The following is a 20,529-nucleotide window of genomic DNA, read 5'->3' as shown; positions in this document are numbered from 1 at the left end:
AGGGGGGGGGGGGGAGATTAAGCATGAAAATATGTAGTGAATGCTCTGATGGACTACTGAATGTGTTAGATGATTGGAATGGAGATTGTATGATTGGAAAGTGGTGGGATGTACAGTAAGAGAATAATAAGTGAATGGAACAGTGAAAAAAAGAAAGTAGTGAAAGTCTAATTTAAGGTGCAATTTGGTAAACTGACAGGAATGGTTGTTTAATTTGTTTGTGGATGATGTGGTTTGGGAAATAAATGCAAGTTTTGGAGAGAGGGGAGACTAGAGAGTCTGCTGGGGATGAGAGGGCCTGGGAAGTGAGTCAACAGTTGTTTGCTAATGATACAGTACTGGTGGCTGAATTAAGAGAAACTGCAGAAGTTGGTGACTGAGTCTGGAGGTGTGTGAAAAGAGGAAGTCGAGAGTAAATGTGAATAAGAACAAGGTTATTAGGTTCAGCAGGGTTGAGGGACAAGTTAGTTGGGATGTAAGTTTGAACAAAGAAAAATTAGGGTGGTGGACTTAGCAGCGAAAGGAACCATGGATGTGGAAGTGAGTCACAGAGTGGGCGAGGGGTTGAAGGTTCTGAAAGCCATGAAGAATGTGTGGAAGGAGAGAACGTTATCTCCCATTATCTCGTACAGCAAAAATGAGTGTTCGAAGGAATGTTAGTTCTAAAAACATCATATGGTTGTGAGGCATGGGCTACAGATAATAGGATTGTATGGAGGCGGGTGAACATGTTGGAAATGAAATGTTTGAGGTCAATATGTGGTTTGATTGAGTACGAAATGAAAGAGTAAGAGAGATGTGTGAGCATAAAAAGAGTGTGGTTGAGAGAGCAGAAGAGGGTGTGTTGAAATGGTTTGGACATATGGAGAATATAAGTGAGGAAAGTGACAAAAGAGGTTATATGTGTCAGAGGTGGAGGGAACAAGGAGAAGCAGGGGACCAAACTGGAGGGGGAAGGATGGAGTGAAAAAGATTTTGAGCGACTGGGGTCTGAACATACAGGAGGGTGAGAGGCTTGCAAAGAATAGAGTGAATTGAAACAATGTAGTATCCCAGGGTCGACGTGCTGTCAATGAACTGAACCAGGGCATGTGAAATGTCTGGAGTAAACCATGGAAAGGTCTGTGGGGCCTGGATGTGGACAGGAAACTGTGGTTTCCATGCATTACACATAACAGCTAAAGAAAGGGTGTGCATGAAAGTGGCCTTTTTTTGTCTGTTTTTTCATACATATTTGCCATTTCCTGCATCAGCAAGGTAGTCTCAAGAACAGATGACTGAGCACATATAACATGAAACAACATCATGCAAGGAATAAAACAATTTGCCTCAATTTACCTGTTCACAGTATAAAACATCAATGTTCGGAGGAATGTTGAGGGTTCTGGATTGTATGTGACGTAGAAGGGTGGTCTTGCCATGTCTGGAAAATAGAATCAACTGGTGGATTAAACTAACCTTTACTTTTTAATCAGATTTTCATTTTCCCTTCCTGAACTTGCTCAGAATAACTATAACAGAGGAATTAAGTGTCATTTTCCACATTTTGAGGTGAACCACATGAAAACCAATTACTGGAAATATAAGAATTCAATTTGTAAATATGTAAATATTTTACATGGTGTAAAGGCATGGGGGATAATGTTCTAACTAAAGATGTATAAGTTTGTTGAGTATATCTGATAAGTTGTATGGGAAGGTAATGACTGAGATGGTGAGGGCATATACAGAGCATCAGATTGGGGAGGAGCAAAGTGGTTTCAGAAGAGGATAAGTGGATCAAGCATTTGCTTTAAAGAATGTGTGTGAGAAATACTTAGAGCAACAGATGGATTTGTATGTGGCACTTATGGATCAAGTGAAAGAATATGATGGATTGATAGAGATGTCTTGCAGAAGGACTTAAGAATAAACAGGGTGAGAGGAAAGCTGCTAGAAACACAGAATTTTTATCAAAGGTGTAAGGCATGTGTGCAAGCAAGAAAAAAGGAAAGTGAAAGCCTCCATGTGAAGGCTGGTCTGTGGCAGGGATGTGTGATGTCACCATGGTTGTTATATTTGTTTATGGATAGGGTGGTGAGGGAGGTAAAAGCAATAGTCTTGGAAAGAGGGGGAGAGTATGCATCTGTGAGGATTAAGAGGGCTTAGGAAAAATCAGGTGTTTGCTGATGATACAGCACTGGTGGCTGATTCAAGTGAGAAACTGCTGAAATTGGTGAATGAGTTTACAAGAGTTTGTCAAAGGAGGAAATTGAGAGCAAATGTGAATAAAACAATGGTATTAGGTTTAGCAGGGATGAGGGACAATTTTTTTTTGGTGTGAATCTGAATGGAGAGAAATTTGACGAAGTGTTTTACACACCTGGGAGTGGATATGGCAATGAATGGACCATGGAAGCATAATTGAGTCACTGGGTGGGTGAGGAAGCAAAGGTCTGGAAGCAGTAAAGAATGTGTGGAAAGAGGCAGAAGGAATATTAGATCTAACAATATCATATGAATGCAAGGCATGGGCTAAAGAAAAGGTCATGCGACAGAGGGTGGATGAGGTGGAAGTGAAATGCTTAAGGACAATGTGTGGTGTGAGGTGGTTTGGTTGAGGAGGTAGTGAAAGGGTACAAGAGAGGTGTGGTAATGATAAGTGTGCTGAAATGGATCAGACACGGAAAGAATGAGTGAGGGGAGCTTAATAAAGAGGATATACATGTCAGAAATGGAGGGAACATGGAGAATGGGGAACCAAACTGGAGATGGAGGGATGGAGTGAAAGGAGTGAAAAAGATTTTGAGCAAACAGGGCCTGAACATGCAAGAGGATGAAAGAAGTGCTAGGCATGGAATAAATTGGAAGGATGTGGTACACTGGGTTTGATATGCTGTCAGTGGACTGAACAAGGGAATATGAAGCATCTGGGGTACACAATGGAAAGATCTGTGTAACCTGGATCTGGAGAGGAAACTGTGGTTTTGGTACTTTACAACTGATAGAATGTAAGAAAGTAAATTCTAGATTAATATGGGTAAAACTGAAAGTTGATGGAGAGAGATGGGTGATTATTGGTGCATATGCACCTGGGCATGAGAAGAAAGATTATGAGAGGCAAGTGTTTTGGGAGCAGCTGAATGAGTGTGTTAGTGTTTTTGATGCACAAGACCGGGTTATAGTGATGGGTGATTTAAATGCAAAGGTGAGTAATGTGGCAGTTGAGGGAATAATTGGTATACATGGGGTGTTCAGTGTTGTAAATGGAAATGGTGAAGAGCTTGTAGATTTACGTGCTGAAAAAGGACTGGTGATTGGGAATACCTGGTTTAAAAAGCGAAATATACATAAGTATACGTATGTATGGAGGAGAGATGGCCAGAGAGCATTATTGGATTATGTGTTAATTGACATGCGCGCGAAAGAGAGACTTTTGGATGTTAATGTGCTGAGAGGTGAAACTGGAGGGATGTCTGATCATTATCTTGTGGAGGCTAAGGTGAAGATTTGTATGGGTTTCCAGAAAAGAAGAGTGAATGTTGGGGTGAAGAGGGTGGTGAGAGTAAGTGAGCTTGGGAAGGAGACTTGTGTGAGGAAGTACCAGGAGAGACTGAGTACAGAATGGAAAAAGGTGAGAACAATGAAGGTAAGGGGAGTGGGGGAGGAATGGGATGTATTTAGGGACTCAGTGATGGAGTGCGCAAAAGATGCTTGTGGCATGAGAAGGGTGGGAGGTGGGTTGATTATAAAGGGTAGTGAGTGGTGGGATGAAGTAAGATTAATAGTGAAAGAGAAGAGAGAGGCATTTGGACGATTTTTGCAAGGAAAAAATGCAATTGAGTGGGAGATGTATAAAAGAAAGAGACAGGAGGTCAAGAGAAAGGTGCAAGAGGTGAAAAAGAGGGCAAATGAGAGTTGGGGTGAGAGAGTATCATTAAATTTTAGGGAGAATAAAGAGATGTTCTGGAAGGAGGTAAATAAAGTGCGTAAGACAAGGGAGCAAATGGGAACTTCAGTGAAGGGCACTAATGGGGAGGTGATAACAAGTAGTGGTGATGTGAGAAGGAGATGGAGTGAGTATTTTGAAGGTTTGTTGAATGTGTTTGATGACAGAGTGGCAGATATAGGGTGTTTTGGTTGAGGTGGTGTGCAAAGTGAGAGGGTTAGGGAAAATGATTTGGTAAACAGAGAAGAGGCAGTAAAAGCTTTGCGGAAGATGAAAGCCGGCAAGGCAGCAGGTTTGGATGGTATTGCAGTGGAAGTTATTATAAAAGGGGGTGACTGTATTGTTGACTGGTTGGTAAGGTTATTTAATGTATGTATGACTCATGGTGAGGTGCCTGAGGATTGGCGGAATGCGTGCATAGTGCCATTGTACAAAGGCAAAGGGGATAAGAGTGAGTGCTCAAATTACAGAGGTATAAGTTTGTTGAGTATTCCTGGTAAATTATATGGGAGGGTATTGATGGAGAGGGTGAAGGCATGTACAGAGCATCAGATTGGGGAAGAGCAGTGTGGTTTCAGAAGTGGTAGAGGATGTGTGGATCAGGTGTTTGCTTTAAAGAATGTATGTGAGAAATACTTAGAAAAGCAAATGGATTTGTATGTAGCATTTATGAATCTGGAGAAGGCATATGATAGAGTTGATAGAGATGCTCTGTGGAAGGTATTAAGAATATATGGTGTGGGAGGCAAGTTGTTACAAGCAGTGAAAAGTTTTTATCGAGGATGTAAGGCATGTGTACGTGTAGGAAGAGAGGAAAGTGATTGGTTCTCAGTGAATGTAGGTTTGCGGCAAGGGTGTGTGTTGTCTCCATGGTTGTTTAATTTGTTTATGGATGGGGTTGTTAGGTAGGTGAATGCAAGAGTTTTGGAAAGAGGGGCAAGTATGAAGTCTGTTGTGGATGAGAGAGCTTGATAAGTGAGTCAGTTGTTGTTCGCTGATGATACAGCGCTGGTGGCTGATTCATGTGAGAAACTGCAGAAGCTGGTGACTGAGTTTGGAAAAGTGTGTGAAAGAAGAAAGTTAAGAGTAAATGTGAATAAGAGTAAGGTTATTAGGTACAGTAGGGTCGAGGGTCAAGTCAATTGGGAGGTAAGTTTGAATGGAGAAAAACTGGAGGAAGTAAAGTGTTTTAGATATCTGGGAGTGGATCTGGCAGCGGATGGAACCATGGAAGCGGAAGTGAATCATAGGGTGGGGGAGGGGGCGAAAATCCTGGGAGCCTTGAAGAATGTGTGGAAGTCGAGAACATTATCCCGGAAAGCAAAAATGGGTATGTTTGAAGGAATAGTGGTTCCAACAATTTTGTATGGTTGCGAGGCGTGGGCTATGGATAGAGTTGTGCGCAGGAGGGTGGATGTGCTGGAAATGAGATGTCTGAGGACAATGTGTGGTGTGAGGTGGTTTGATCGAGTGAGTAACGTAAGGGTGAGAGAGATGTGTGGAAATAAAAAGAGCGTGGTTGAGAGAGCAGAAGAGGGTGTTTTGAAATGGTTTGGGCACATGGAGAGAATGAGTGAGGAAAGATTGACCAAGAGGATATATGTGTCGGAGGTGGAGGGAACGAGGAGAAGTGGGAGACCAAATTGGAGGTGGAAAGATGGAGTGAAAAAGATTTTGTGTGATCGGGGCCTGAACATGCAGGAGGGTGAAGGAGGGCAAGGAATAGAGTGAATTGGATCGATGTGGTATACCGGGGTTGATGTGCTGTCAGTGGATTGAATCAAGGCATGTGAAGCGTCTGGGGTAAACCATGGAAAGCTGTGTAGGTATACACCTGTATAACCCCTGTATACCACATCGCTCCAATTCACTCTATTCCTTGCCCTCCTTTCACCCTCCTGCATGTTCAGGCCCCGATCACACAAAATCTTTTTCACTCCATCTTTCCACCTCCAATTTGGTCTCCCTCTTCTCCTCGTTCCCTCCACCTCCGACACATATATCCTCTTGGTCAATCTTTCCTCACTCATTCTCTCCATGTGCCCAAACCATTTCAAAACACCCTCTTCTGCTCTCTCAACCACGCTCTTTTTATTTCCACACATCTCTCTTACCCTTACGTTACTTACCCGATCAAACCACCTCACACCACACATTGTCCTCAAACATCTCATTTCCAGCACATCCATCCTCCTGCGCACAACTCTATCCATAGCCCACGCCTCGCAACCATACAACATTGTTGGAACCACTATTCCTTCAAACATACCCATTTTTGCTTTCCGAGATAATGTTCTCGACTTCCACACATTTTTCAAGGCTCCCAAAATTTTCGCCCCCTCCCCCACCCTATGATCCACTTCCGCTTCCATGGTTCCATCCGCTGACAGATCCACTCCCAGATATCTAAAACACTTCACTTCCTCCAGTTTTTCTCCATTCAAACTCACCTCCCAATTGACTTGACCCTCAACCCTACTGTACCTAATAACCTTGCTCTTATTCACATTTACTCTTAACTTTCTTCTTCCACACACTTTACCAAACTCAGTCACCAGCTTCTGCAGTTTCTCACATGAATCAGCCACCAGCGCTGTATCATCAGCGAACAACAACTGACTCACTTCCCAAGCTCTCTCATCCCCAACAGACTTCATACTTGCCCCTCTTTCCAGGACTCTTGCATTTACCTCCCTAACAACCCCATCCATAAACAAATTAAACAACCATGGAGACATCACACACCCCTGCCGCAAACCTACATTCACTGAGAACCAATCACTTTCCTCTCTTCCTACACGTACACATGCCTTACATCCTCGATAAAAACTTTTCACTGCTTCTAACAACTTGCCTCCCACACCATATATTCTTAATACCTTCCACAGAGCATCTCTATCAACTCTATCATATGCCTTCTCCAGATCCATAAATGCTACATACAAATCCATTTGCTTTTCTAAGTATTTCTCACATACATTCTTCAAAGCAAACACCTGATCCACACATCCTCTACCACTTCTGAAACCGCACTGCTCTTCCCCAATCTGATGCTCTGTACATGCCTTCACCCTCTCAATCAATACCCTCCCATATAATTTACCAGGAATACTCAACAAACTTATACCTCTGTAATTTGAGCACTCACTCTTATCCCCTTTGCCTTTGTACAATGGCACTATGCACGCATTCCGCCAATCCTCAGGCACCTCACCATGAGTCATACATACATTAAATAACCTTACCAACCAGTCAACAATACAGTCACCCCCTTTTTTAATAAATTCCACTGCAATACCATCCAAACCTGCTGCCTTGCCGGCTTTCATCTTCCGCAAAGCTTTTACTACCTCTTCTCTGTTTACCAAATCATTTTCCCTAACCCTCTCACTTTGCACACCACCTCGACCAAAACACCCTATATCTGCCACTCTGTCATCAGACACATTCAACAAACCTTCAAAATACTCATTCCATCTCCTTCTCACATCACCACTACTTGTTATCACCTCCCCATTTACGCCCTTCACTGAAGTTCCCATTTGCTCCCTTGTCTTACGCACCCTATTTACCTCCTTCCAGAACATCTTTTTATTCTCCCTAAAATTTACTGATAGTCTCTCACCCCAACTATATATATATATATATACATATATATATATATATATATATATATATATCATCATTATACTTAATTGCTGTTTCCCATGTCAGCGAGGTGGTGCCGGGAAACAGACGAGGAATGGCCCATCCACTCATATACACATATATATACATAAATGCCCATACACGCACATATACATACATATACATATCAACATATACATAAACATTCACAGACATATACATGTATACGCATGTACATATTCATACCTGCCTTCATCCATTCCTGGCGCTATCTCTGGGGATAGGGGAGAAAGAATACTTCCCACCTATTACCTGCATGTTGTAGAAGGCAACTAAAAGGGGAAGGAGCGGGAGCCTGAAAACCCTTCCCTCCCACTTTTTTAATTTTCTAAAAGAAGGAACAGAGAAGGGGCCATGTGAGGATATTCCCTCTAAGGCTCAGTCCTCTGTTCTTAACCCTACCTTGCTGATGCAGGAAAAGGCAAATATGTATGTGGGGCCTGGATGTGGAAAGGGAGCTGTGGTTTTGTGCATTATTGCATGACAGCTAGAGACTGAGTGTGAACGAAAAGGGCCTTTGTTGTCTTTTCCTAGCGCTACACTCGCACACATGAGGGGGGAGGGGGATGGTATTCCATGTGTGGCGAGGTGGCGATGGGAATGAATGGGGGCAGAGAGTGTGGATTGTGTGCATGGGTATATATGTATGTGTCTGTGTGTGTATATGTATGTGTACATTGAGATGTATAGGTATGTATATTTGTGTGTGTGGGCGTGTGTGTGTGTACATTGTGTATGGGGGTGGGTTGTGCCATTTCTTTCGTGTGTTTCCTTGCGCTACCTCGCAAACGCGGTTTTCAGAAAAGAAGAGTGAATGTTGGGGTGAAGAGGGTGGTGAGAGTAAGTGAGCTTGGGAAGGAGACTTGTGTGAGGAAGTACCAGGAGAGACTGAGTACAGAATGGAAAAAGGTGAGAACAATGGAAGTAAGGGGAGTGGGGAGGAATGGGATGTATTTAGGGAATCAGTGATGGATTGTGCAAAAGATGCTTGTGGCACGAGAAGAGTGGGAGGTGGGTTGATTAGAAAGGGTAGTGAGTGGTGGGATGAAGAAGTAAGATTAATAGTGAAAGAGAAGAGAGAGGCATTTGGACGATTTTTGCAGGGAAAAAATGAAATTGAGTGGGAGATGTATAAAAGAAAGAGACAGGAGGTCAAGAGAAAGGTGCAAGAGGTGAAAAAAAGGGCAAATGAGAGTTGGGGTGAGAGAGTATAATTAAATTTTAGGGAGAATAAAAAGATGTTCTGGAAGGAGGTAAATAAAGTGTGTAAGACAAGGGAGCAAATGGGAACTTCAGTGAAGGGCGCAAATGGGGAGGTGATAACAAGTAGTGGTGATGTGAGAAGGAGATGGAGTGTGTATTTTGAAGGTTTGTTGAATGTGTTTGATGATATAGTGGCAGATATAGGGTGTTTTGGTCGAGGTGGTGTGCAAAGTGAGAGGGTTAGGGAAGATGATTTGGTAAACAGAGAAGAGGTAGTAAAAGCTTTGCGGAAGATGAAAGCCGGCAAGGCAGCAGGTTTGGATGGTATTGCAGTGGAATTTATTAAAAAAGGGGGTGAGTGAGTGCTCAAATTACAGAGGTATAAGTTTGTTGAGTATTCCTGGTAAATTATATGGGAGGATATTGATTGAGAGGGTGAAGGCATGTACAGAGCATCAGATTGGGGAAGAGCAGTGTGGTTTCAGAAGTGGTAGAGGATGTGTGGATCAGGTGTTTGCTTTGAAGAATGTATGTGAGAAATACTTAGAAAAGCAAATGGATTTGTAAGCAGCATTTATGGATCTGGAAAAGGCATATGATAGAGTTGATAGAGATGCTCTGTGGAAGGTATTAAGAATATATGGTGTGGGAGGCAAGTTGTTAGAAGCAGTGAAAAGTTTTTATCGAGGATGTAAGGCATGTGTACGTGTAGGAAGAGAGGAAAGTGATTGGTTCTCAGTGAATGTAGGTTTGCGGCAGGGGTGTGTGATGTCTCCATGGTTGTTTAATTTGTTTATGGATGGGGTTGTTAGGGAGGTGAATGCAAGAGTTTTGGAAAGAGGGGCAAGTATGAAGTCTGTTGGGAACGAGAGAGCTTGGGAAGTGAGTCAGTTGTTGTTCGCTGATGATACAGCGCTGGTGGCTGATTCATGTGAGAAACTGCAGAAGCTGGTGACTGAGTTTGGTAAAGTGTGTGAAAGAAGAAAGTTAAGAGTAAATGTGAATAAGAGCAAGGTTATTAGGTACAGTAGGGTTGAGGGTCAAGTTAATTGGGAGGTGAGTTTGAATGGAGAAAAACTGGAGGAAGTGAAGTGTTTTAGATATCTGGGAGTGGATCTGGCAGCGGATGGAACCATGGAAGCGGAAGTGGATCATAGGGTGGGGGAGGGGGCGAAAATTCTGGGAGCCTTGAAGAATGTGTGGAAGTCGAGAACATTATCTCGGAAAGCAAAAATGGGTATGTTTGAAGGAATAGTGGTTCCAACAATGTTGTATGGTTGCGAGACGTGGGCTATGGATAGAGTTGTGCGCAGGAGGATGGATGTGCTGGAAATGAGATGTTTGAGGACAATATGTGGTGTGAGGTGGTTTGATCGAGTAAGTAACGTAAGGGTAAGAGAGATGTGTGGAAATAAAAAGAGCGTGGTTGAGAGAGCAGAAGAGGGTGTTTTGAAATGGTTCGGGCACATGGAGAGAATGGGTGAGGAAAGATTGACCAAGTGAATATATGTGTCGGAGGTGGAGGGAACGAGGAGAAGAGGAAGACCAAATTGGAGGTGGAAAGATGGAGTGAAAAAGATTTTGTGTGATCGGGGCCTGAACATGCAGGAGGGTGAAAGGAGGGCAAGGAATAGAGTGAATTGGAGCGATGTGGTATACCGGGGATGACGTGCTGTCAGTGGATTGAATCAAGGCATGTGAAGCGTCTGGGGTAAACCATGGAAAGCTGTGTAGGTATGTATATTTGCATGTGTGGACGTATGTATATACATGTGTATGGGGGTGGGTTGGGCCATTTCTTTCGTCTGTTTCCTTGCGCTACCTCGCAAACACGGGAGACAGCGGCAAAGCAAAATAAATATATAAATAACAACTGAAAGCTCAACTCCCAATTGACTTGACCCTCAACCCTACTGTACCTAATAACCTTGCTCTTATTCACATTTACTCTTAGCTTTCTTCTTTCACACACTTTACCAAACTCAGTCACCAGCTTCTGCAGTTTCTCACATGAATCAGCCACCAGCACTGTATCATCAGCGAACAACAACTGACTCACTTCCCAAGCTCTCTCATCCCCAACGGACTTCATACTTGCCCCTCTTTCCAAAACTCTTGCATTCACCTCCCTAACAACCCCATCCATAAACAAATTAAACAACCATGGAGACATCACACACCCCTGCCGCAAACCTACATTCACTGAGAACCAATCACTTTCCTCTCTTCCTACACGTACACATGCCTTACATCCTCGATAAAAACTTTTCACTGCTTCTAACAACTTGCCTCCCACACCATATATTCTTACTACCTTCCACAGAGCATCTCTATCAACTCTATCATATGCCTTCTCCAGATCCATAAATGCTACATACAAATCCATATATATATATATATATATATATATATATATATATATATATATATATATATATATATATATATATATATTGTTTTATTATACTTTGTCGCTGTCTCCCGCGTTTGCGAGGTAGCGCAAGGAAACAGACGAAAGAAATGGCCCACCCCCCCCCCATACACATGTATATACATACGTCCACACACGCAAATATACATACCTACACAGCTTTCCATGGTTTACCCCAGACGCTTCACATGCCTTGATTCAATCCACTGACAGCACGTCAACCCCGGTATACCACATCGCTCCAATTCACTCTATTCCTTGCCCTCCTTTCACCCTCCTGCATGTTCAGGCCCCGATCACACAAAATCTTTTTCACTCCATCTTTCCACCTCCAATTTGGTCTCCCTCTTCTCCTCGTTCCCTCCACCTCCGACACATATATCCTCTTGGTCAATCTTTCCTCACTCATTCTCTCCATGTGCCCAAACCACTTCAAAACACCCTCTTCTGCTCTCTCAACCACGCTCTTTTTATTTCCACACATCTCTCTTACCCTTACGTTACTCACTCGATCAAACCACCTCACACCACACATTGTCCTCAAACATCTCATTTCCAGCACATCCATCCTCCTGCGCACAACTCTATCCATAGCCCACGCCTCGCAACCATACAACATTGTTGGAACCACTATTCCTTCAAACATACCCATTTTTGCTTTCCGAGATAATGTTCTCGACTTCCACACATTCTTCAAGGCCCCCAGAATTTTCGCCCCCTCCCCCACCCTATGATCCACTTCCGCTTCCATGGTTCCATCCGCTGCCAGATCCACTCCCAGATATCTAAAACACTTCACTTCCTCCAGTTTTTCTCCATTCAAACTCACTTCCCAATTGATTTGACCCTCAACCCTACTGTACCTAATAACATTGCTCTTATTCACATTTACTCTTAACTTTCTTCTTCCACACACTTTACCAAACTCAGTCACCAGCTTCTGCAGTTTCTCACATGAATCAGCCACCAGCGCTGTATCATCAGCGAACAACAACTGACTCACTTCCCAAGCTCTCTCATCCCCAACAGACTTCATACTTGCCCCTCTTTCCAAAACTCTTGCATTTACCTCCCAAACAACCCCATCCATAAACAAATTAAACAACCATGGAGACATCACACACCCCTGCCGCAAACCTACATTCACTGAGAACCAATCAAATAAACAAATAAACAAAAATTCTTCCCAAAATATGTATAATGGGTCAATGGGTGAAATGAACAAAATTCTTCCCAAAATATATATTGCTTTTTCTTTACTAAAACAATAAAACCCACCACTCACCCATTGGGACCAACCAGACCATATCTTCGTCCATTTGCAATCAAAAGAGAAGCATTGGTGAACAGCGCTTTTCCCTTGGCTGATATACTGAAGTTTTCAATCTGAAAAAGGCAGGCAGTTTGTGGAATATAAATCATAAAATATGGCAGTCATTTTATTCAATCACAGTGCCAATGTGTTCCAAGGAGATTTTGCATTGGTCAACTTGCTCTCAATACAGATCATGAAAGTAGAAACTAAAAAGTTGCTGCTAAGTGAATATATAAACAAAATAAAACAATTAAAAGAAACAACACATAAGTTCTTGGTATATAAGGTAATGCATTATATATTACAAAATAATCAATCTACATGACTATAAATCAACTTTCATGTAAAATAAGGAAACACTTCAAATACAAAGTTCATCTTGTGATAGGAAAGTTATTCTTTGCTGTTTTCTTTTTTTGTGTAGTAAATCATGATGAGATATTACTTCATCTCAAATTATTAAAATCTTTACCATAAAAATCATACCTTTATGTCAACTGCATTTTCTAAATGTGCCTGTAGTTTTTCGGACTTCTGTGCCTGGGAGACTGAGAATGTATCATCCAAGGATGAGGTGCCATGCCCTCCCTTTTTCAACATGGCTTCCATCTGTCGTTCAAACTCCAGTTCTTGTTTCCTCTTCTTTCTCTCTTTGTGTGTTAACTTCTTTAATAATTCCTTCTCTGTAAATACAGACAACCTCAGTAGCAAAACAGAAAATTGGTTAATTTAACTCTTTTTCAAATTATCTGAAAGCAGTAACAAATATACAATCATCACATATATCCTCTTCTACAAAAGGTGGCTCATGCAAAGTTTCTACCAAATCACATTCTTAAGACAACTAAATATTCATTAATCAATCAGGCACTTAGGTAAACTTTCAGAAAATATATTCATATTGCTTTCCATATCTTGATATCCTACCTTTTCATCACTGTTAACTCTATCCTCCACCTACACTCCAATCATATGTCTTCTCCAGATCCGTAAATGCTACATACAAATTCATCTGTTTTTCTAAGTACTTCTCACACATATCTTCAAAGCAAACACCTTATCTAGAGATCCTCTACCACTTCTAAAACCATACTGCACTTCCCTAATCCGATGCTCCGTACATGTCTTCACCCTCTCAATCAATACCATCCTATATAATTTCCCAGGAAAACTCAACAAACTTAAGCTTCTGTAGTTTGAACACTCACCCTTATCCCATTTACTTTTGTATAATGGCACCATGCATGCATTCCACCAATCTTCAGGCACTTCATAATCCATACATAAATTGGATATCCTTACCAACCAATCAACAACACAGTCACCCCATTTCTTAATAAATTCTACTGCAATACCATCCAAACCCATCATTTTGCCAGATCTCATCTGCATTGCTTTCACTATCTCCTCTCTTAACCAAACCATTCTCCCAGACCCTCTTGCTTCGCACACCACCCCAACTAAAACACCTTACATCTGCCACTCTATCATCAAACATATTCAACAAACCTTCAAAATACTCACTTCATCACAACCTGTTATTACTTTCCCCTTTGCTCCCTTCACCAATGTTCCCATTTGTTCTCTTGTCTTACACACGTTATTTACCTCTTTCCAAAACACCTTTTTATTCTCCCCAAAGTTTAATGATACTCTCTCATCCCAGATCTCATTTGCCCTCTTTTCCAATCCTTGCACACTCCTCTTGACCTCCTACCACTTTCTTTTATACATCTATTCATTTGTTCTCCTTCCTTGTAAGTGACATCACACAGCCCTCCCTCACACCTACATGTATCCCAAAACTTTTGCTCAACTCTCCATCCATTCTTACACAAGCATTTGCTCCTCTATAGAAGGCTCTCAATATTCTCATCGAAATATACCAGTCACACTCAAGATGGAGCATCAAACAAATGTCTTAGAATGTCAATAAACTGATGACAGATTGAGTGACCATACAATCCCCAGCATCAAATCAATTTTATTGTTAGTACATTTCTACAACATATATATATCTCGATAACTGGACAAGGTTTCTATTGGTTCTAATGATTTTTTAAGTGTTTTATCTACTTCTACATTAACCCCACATTTTCCCTGATGTACATAACCTCCTCAACTATCATCCCATCTAATATCTTTATACATAAATCCCCTAAATCATACTCAGCAATATTTTTGTACAGTCTAAACACTTCACTGGTATTCTAACTCAATAGACAAAGGTAATGGCAGTGTCAATCAAATCTCAATAGACAAAGGTAATGGCAGTGTCAATCAAATCTGAACCTTTACCTAGCCAGTTAACAAGCCTTGTGTATTATGCAAGTACATTTAATACATAACACATGACAAGTTTCCCTTCATCACCCAAAGACCTAAGCCTATCATAAAATAAATGTATATGCTTTCTTAAATCAAAATACAGGACTGACTTCATACCACATGACAATATGAAGTGCTATATAATCACTGTTACAAGCCTCAGAAATACAAGACTAGAAATATCACTAACCTTCCTGCTTCTTCTTCTTCAATTTTGCATCTTCACTCTCTTCCTCTTCCTCCTCCTCTTCAGATTCCTCTGCCATCAGAGAGTTTTCCTTTGGTGGTGTGATGTCCTTCACCTGTTCTTTTTTATTGCCTTTGCTTTCCTTCTTTTTATTGTGTAGCTCAAGTGTTTCTTTTTTCTCTTGGAGTTTTTGCTTGCCTTTGCCTTCTTCCTTATTATCTGGTTCAGGCGTTATTTCCCTCTGTGATTTCTGCTTGACTTTACTGTCTGTCTTTTTACCTAATTCAAGTTCTTCCTTTACTAGGGATTTCTTCTTGTCTTTGCTCTCAGTATTTTTGTCTTCAACTACTTTTTTCTTTACTTCTACTTCCTTTTCCAGTTCTTCTTCTTCTTCCATATCATTTTCATCTACATCTGCATCATCGTCTTCCTCCTCTTCTTGTATTCTCTTTTTGTCTTTCTTTTTCTTTTGCTTGGCCTTCAGCCTTAAGCTTTGCTTTGACATAATTTCATATTCGTCGGTTCCATCTTCTAAATCTATACCTTTTATTTTCTCAATAAGATCATCTTCATCATCAGACCAATCATCTTTTTTCCCTTTTTTCTTTTTATCTTTCTTTTTCCTTGTGGGTTTAATCGTCAGTTTATTAGGGACTTCATCATCACTCTCTTCTCCAATTTTTGTTATATCTTCCACTTCCTTCTCATCATCACTCCAGTCATCCTTACCCTTACCCTTCTTCTTTTTGCCCTTCTTTTGTGTTGCGTCACTCTTCTTGTTTCGTGGTTCATCCTCCTCTTCGCTTAAGTCCATCTTCTTCCCTTTTTTCTTCTTATTTTTCTTATCATCTACATGGTCATCATCTTCATCATCACTAAAATCTCCCTTCTTACCCTTCTTCTTCTTGTTCTTCTTATCTATACGGGCTTGATCATCCTCATCATCACTTAAATCCATTTTCTTACCCTTTTTCTTATTTTTCTTAGCGTGTACAGGCTCATCATCACTATCTACTTTTTTACCTTTCTTCTTCTTTTTATTCTTTCTATCAGCAACTTCATCCTCATCATCACTAATGTATCCCTTTTTACCCTTTTTCTTGTTTCTCTTATCCTCCGGTTCGTCATCACTTAAATCCATCTTCTTGCCTTTCTTCTTCTTGCCATCTGTGTCTTCCTCATCACTCGCATCAAACTTCGTCTTCCCTTTCTTTTTCTTTTGTTTCTTCTTGTCTTCTACTTCCATCGGTTCCTCTTCGTCACTCACATCATTCTTGCCCTTTCCCTTCTTTTTCTTATTCCTCTTCTGTGCAGCTGTGATACTTTCATCATCGCTCTCTGGCACGATACCCACCAATTTCTTCTCCTCCTCCGGGTCCGATTCCCAGTCTCCCTTGTTCTTACCCTTTTTTCCCTTCTTGGGTGCCATGCTGGGAACCGACTGAAGATGAAATGTAGTCCTGGAGTCCCGAGTTTGATGGAATTGTGCGGTGTTTGTTGCTCGTCACGCACTTTCTACATGTGGACTACGGAGGGACCAGCCCCGTCAGGGATCATTAGTATAAGTATTGTTGTGGCAAAATGAAAGTAGAAATAAAGAATTTATATATACTTAGTGCTTATCAATTAACAAATAACTGTAATGATTACCACCAACACTATTATATGATTTATGTTATAGTTCCATGAATTACATGATAGAAAGGAAGGTTTATATGAACTATACCTCGACTTCTGGGGTGTTTATGTTTTTATTTCGTGATGCAATGACTCAGTATTACAATATGGTAACATTTAGTGCCGAAATATTGTGCAAAATAAATACACTGACAATCAATAAAAGTATTTATGCGCTCGGAAATATAAGCTTACGGGCAGTAATAGGAAAATATTGCTCCCATGATTTCATTAATCTTTGCCAAATAAGAGAGCATCTGTCAATATACAAGCGAGGATTTTCCTTCAAAGTATCATCCTCTGTTCTTGACGCTACCTCGGTAACACTTGAAATAGCGATACATGTATATATATATATATATATATATATATATATATATATATATATATATATATATATATATATATATATATATATATATATATATATAATATATATATATATATATATATATATATATATATATATATATATATATATATATATATATATATATATTAATCGCAGTGGCTGATAACTTTCCCCATTGTATAACACTCCAATTGCCACACCATGATCATTCATTATTTTTAGTATAGAGCAATTTATGACATTATACACAACATATATATCCACCTAAGAGCCCTCTGTTACACACCGGCCGCCTTGTGCTAGTGATGATACACCCGAGCACACACACTAAACCCGTGCCAGTGATGACCCACCTGTGTACGGGCGGCCAATGACCAAAGACCCGTGTCAAGCTGTCTTGGCGAATCTTAACACACACATACATATACAAAAATGCTATAGACTGAACTACGGAACAACAGATAATTAGCACCACTGACACCATGGTGTTGATTATCATCGTCATTTATTGATGATTTGCCTTAACTACACCATTTATTGTCCCCTTGGCTCTTGTATTTATGGGTAAGTAGTCACCTATGTTACAGTATTACGTGTCAATCAAGTTAAGAGAATCAAGCAAAGCAGCGTCAGCCCTCAGAACACTTCTCAGTCCACCTGTCGAATGGGATGTGTCCACTAAGATCAGAAAAACGACCTCATATATCACTAACCGTATATTTAGAAGTAAGCGGTCAGCTCTAAACTAGTTGAAAACCAGCAGTTATTGGTATTCAAAAAAACTCGAATCGTATGAGAGCTGTGTATGCGATTCACTATACATGATATGTGAATCCTAACAAGACTACATAGGTACATGTAAGAAGTCAGCTCTAAAGTAGTTGAAAACCAGCAGTTACTGGTATTCAAAAAGCTCGAATCATATGAGAGCTGTGTATGCGATTCACTATACATGATATGTGAATCCTAATAAGACTACATAAGTACAAAATGAAAGATGTACCTTGTGGAAAGCTGTACGAGACAAAATATACGGCAAGTCGTCACGTCTGACACTTGATTCTTGATTGAATCTGGGACTATGTAAACAATGGTCGGTAGTAAAGAAGGGTTCGGATCCTTCGGTTGAACCCACACTGACATAAACAGTAATTTCCTCATGTGGTTGACATTAAATGAATAACATAAGTATAACATCAGCCACAAAATCTCGTACAAGGCTGTGTGGGTGCACCATGGGATGAAAAATAATGACCCCATAGCCAGATAGTCAAAATGAGATGACAGGAGTAACTGGAGAGTTCACCATTATCAGAGTGAATCTCGAAGAGGTAAGAGGGGTTAAATCATTTCCTGCCATGCCTTATGTCCTGCCACAATGTGGACCATATGCCTCTACGTGCAATTTGTAGAGAGCGACCATATATTTCGCGAGAAATTCCCAAATTCCGTACAAGCAACTCGCATTAAAGGATGTCTGACTAGTGTCTTAAAGCAAGCCTAGCAGGAAAAAGAGCATGCAAATTGAAAATTTAGGAGAGCCAAGGTATGATAGTGCAGCCTTAATTAGTATCGAATGATAGGTTATAAAGATGACTTTGTGATGATGCCGCGATTGCAGCGTACACACACACACAACTCACACTTTGTTAGGCACTGCTTCATTCTTCATTGCTCACCATTGCCAGCTGACACTTGTTAAGAATATGACTGACAGGCTAAAGATGTTGTTTGAGATTAAACCTCCCTACAACTCAGGAGGTGCGGGCCCTGTGCTCTAGGGCGGCCCGCCGGTGGTGAGGAACCTATGCACTAGGCCTAGGGAGTTGGGCTTGTAATCCCACCCGGCCCCACACGAGAGCCAGGCTTCCTCTGCTAAAATAGAGAAGCAATCATATCAACTATAGCCCCAAGCGAAGAGGAGGCGTCCACAACAATGGATAGATGATGCTCGTTGCGTCAGTGGAGTCTATAAGACCATGGTGATTTCAGAACGAAGTGACTACTTGATTTTTATACTCATAAGATTTTACCCCTTAATGTATGAAATGTACGGGAGTCTTGATTTCAACGAGATAAATGGTTAGTTGATTGGGCTTTAGGCCTATCCATTGCTAGAGTCAACGTAGTCATAAGCAATGCCGAAAGCTTTCTAACGCCTTCTGTTGTTAAGGATAATCATAAGACCACATACTCTTATTATGAATATAGTCCTGATTCACTTAGTTATGTGCCTGGTACAAAAATTGAAATTTCGAGTTCCCACTTATTGAAATCCTAAGAACGACCATGTAAATATTCCTATTGGTGAATTCAATGTAATAATAAATATAAATCAAGCTACTTGGTAGGTAAGTGTTACCATAAGTAAAGAAAGTGGAGCGTACAAGTTTACTGTAGAATATATTTACTCAATAGAATAAGACAACTTGAGCGACGCACATTTTATAGTCTTACCTAAACTTCGTAAACTACGTTTTCTTCTAAATATTCATCATAGAAAATATTATAGTACAGACTATTCTATATTGTTATCTAAACCTCTTTTAATGTCGGATCAATGTTAATTGAAAATATTGTTGGTAATTTCTTAAACTTTTGTGAAATGACATCAACATAGGATAGGCGAGCATATATGGGAAGCAAAACCATACTGCTAGAATTTCTAAATTCATAGAGGTACGAGTTTTATATATTCACATAATTTGATACGATCACAGATAATCCTGCAAGCAAAAGTAAAATGTTGTTGTATCAAAATATATGATATACACATGACATTATCCATTGCGCTTCATCAAGAACGTACCACTTATACGTGACAAGTAGTTGACAAGTAATGGGATTTAAAACATGGCCAAAAGTTCCTACCTTCCTCTCTTCGTCTTTCCCACTTGCTCCACCAACCATTCCTCTTGTCAAACTCCTCATTTCCCCTCTCAGCCGAGGTGACCATGATCAGGGAATGTTTCTGTCCATGTCATGTATGTTACTATACCAGACTTTTGTAACATCGGAAATAACAGTAAGTTAGGTTAGGTGTAAAAAGCGTCAGAAAAGTTATCCAAGGATTGGGGGTTTCAAAATACCTCCTCTTACAATACTGTATTGTGAAAGAATACATGGAATGAAAAGATAGATATATAAATAAGATAATCCACCTGCTACTACATAGGTTTTACCAGAATCGAGATGACAACGAGTGTATAAAAGCCTACAAGTTCAGCTCAGGTTGTTATCAGAGGAACACAACAAGAAAAATGACATTTGTATTATATGCTTTAGGAATGAGCTACCGGAACTTTAACTAAGAATAAAGTGTGGAAATTACTATCCTTTCATACAAGTGTTTTGCATCGAAAGTCTATTTTGATTTTTTCATCTCGAGCTTCGTGTTACCAGTTGTATCACTTTACACACC

At 40.5% G+C, this 20,529-nt stretch overlaps 1 protein-coding gene across 2 annotated transcripts in view; it reads right to left on the bottom strand.

Moving 5' to 3' along the window:
* The window catches only part of LOC139766022 (ATP-binding cassette sub-family F member 1), a 113,848-nt gene that overhangs the window by 29,759 nt on the left and 63,560 nt on the right, over window positions 1-20,529 (bottom strand). The window contains exons 3-6 of one of the 2 annotated variants that reach the window (XM_071694127.1): window positions 15,083-16,605; window positions 13,051-13,247; window positions 12,535-12,635; window positions 1,339-1,423 (exon numbers count right to left, since the gene is read on the bottom strand). In XM_071694127.1, coding sequence (XP_071550228.1) covers window positions 1,339-1,423; window positions 12,535-12,635; window positions 13,051-13,247; window positions 15,083-16,508 — 1,809 coding nt within the window. In that variant the 5' untranslated portion in view covers window positions 16,509-16,605. Of the gene's footprint in view, window positions 1-1,338; window positions 1,424-12,534; window positions 12,636-13,050; window positions 13,248-15,082; window positions 16,638-20,529 lie in introns of those variants that run through there. The other variant, XM_071694126.1, reaches the window with a different exon arrangement.

Source organism: Panulirus ornatus, chromosome 56 (assembly GCF_036320965.1).
Source record: "Panulirus ornatus isolate Po-2019 chromosome 56, ASM3632096v1, whole genome shotgun sequence".
NCBI classification, from domain to species: Eukaryota; Metazoa; Arthropoda; class Malacostraca; order Decapoda; family Palinuridae; genus Panulirus; species Panulirus ornatus.
The sequence above is the reverse complement of the archived record's forward strand: the minus strand, read 5'-3'. Positions and strand labels throughout refer to the sequence as shown.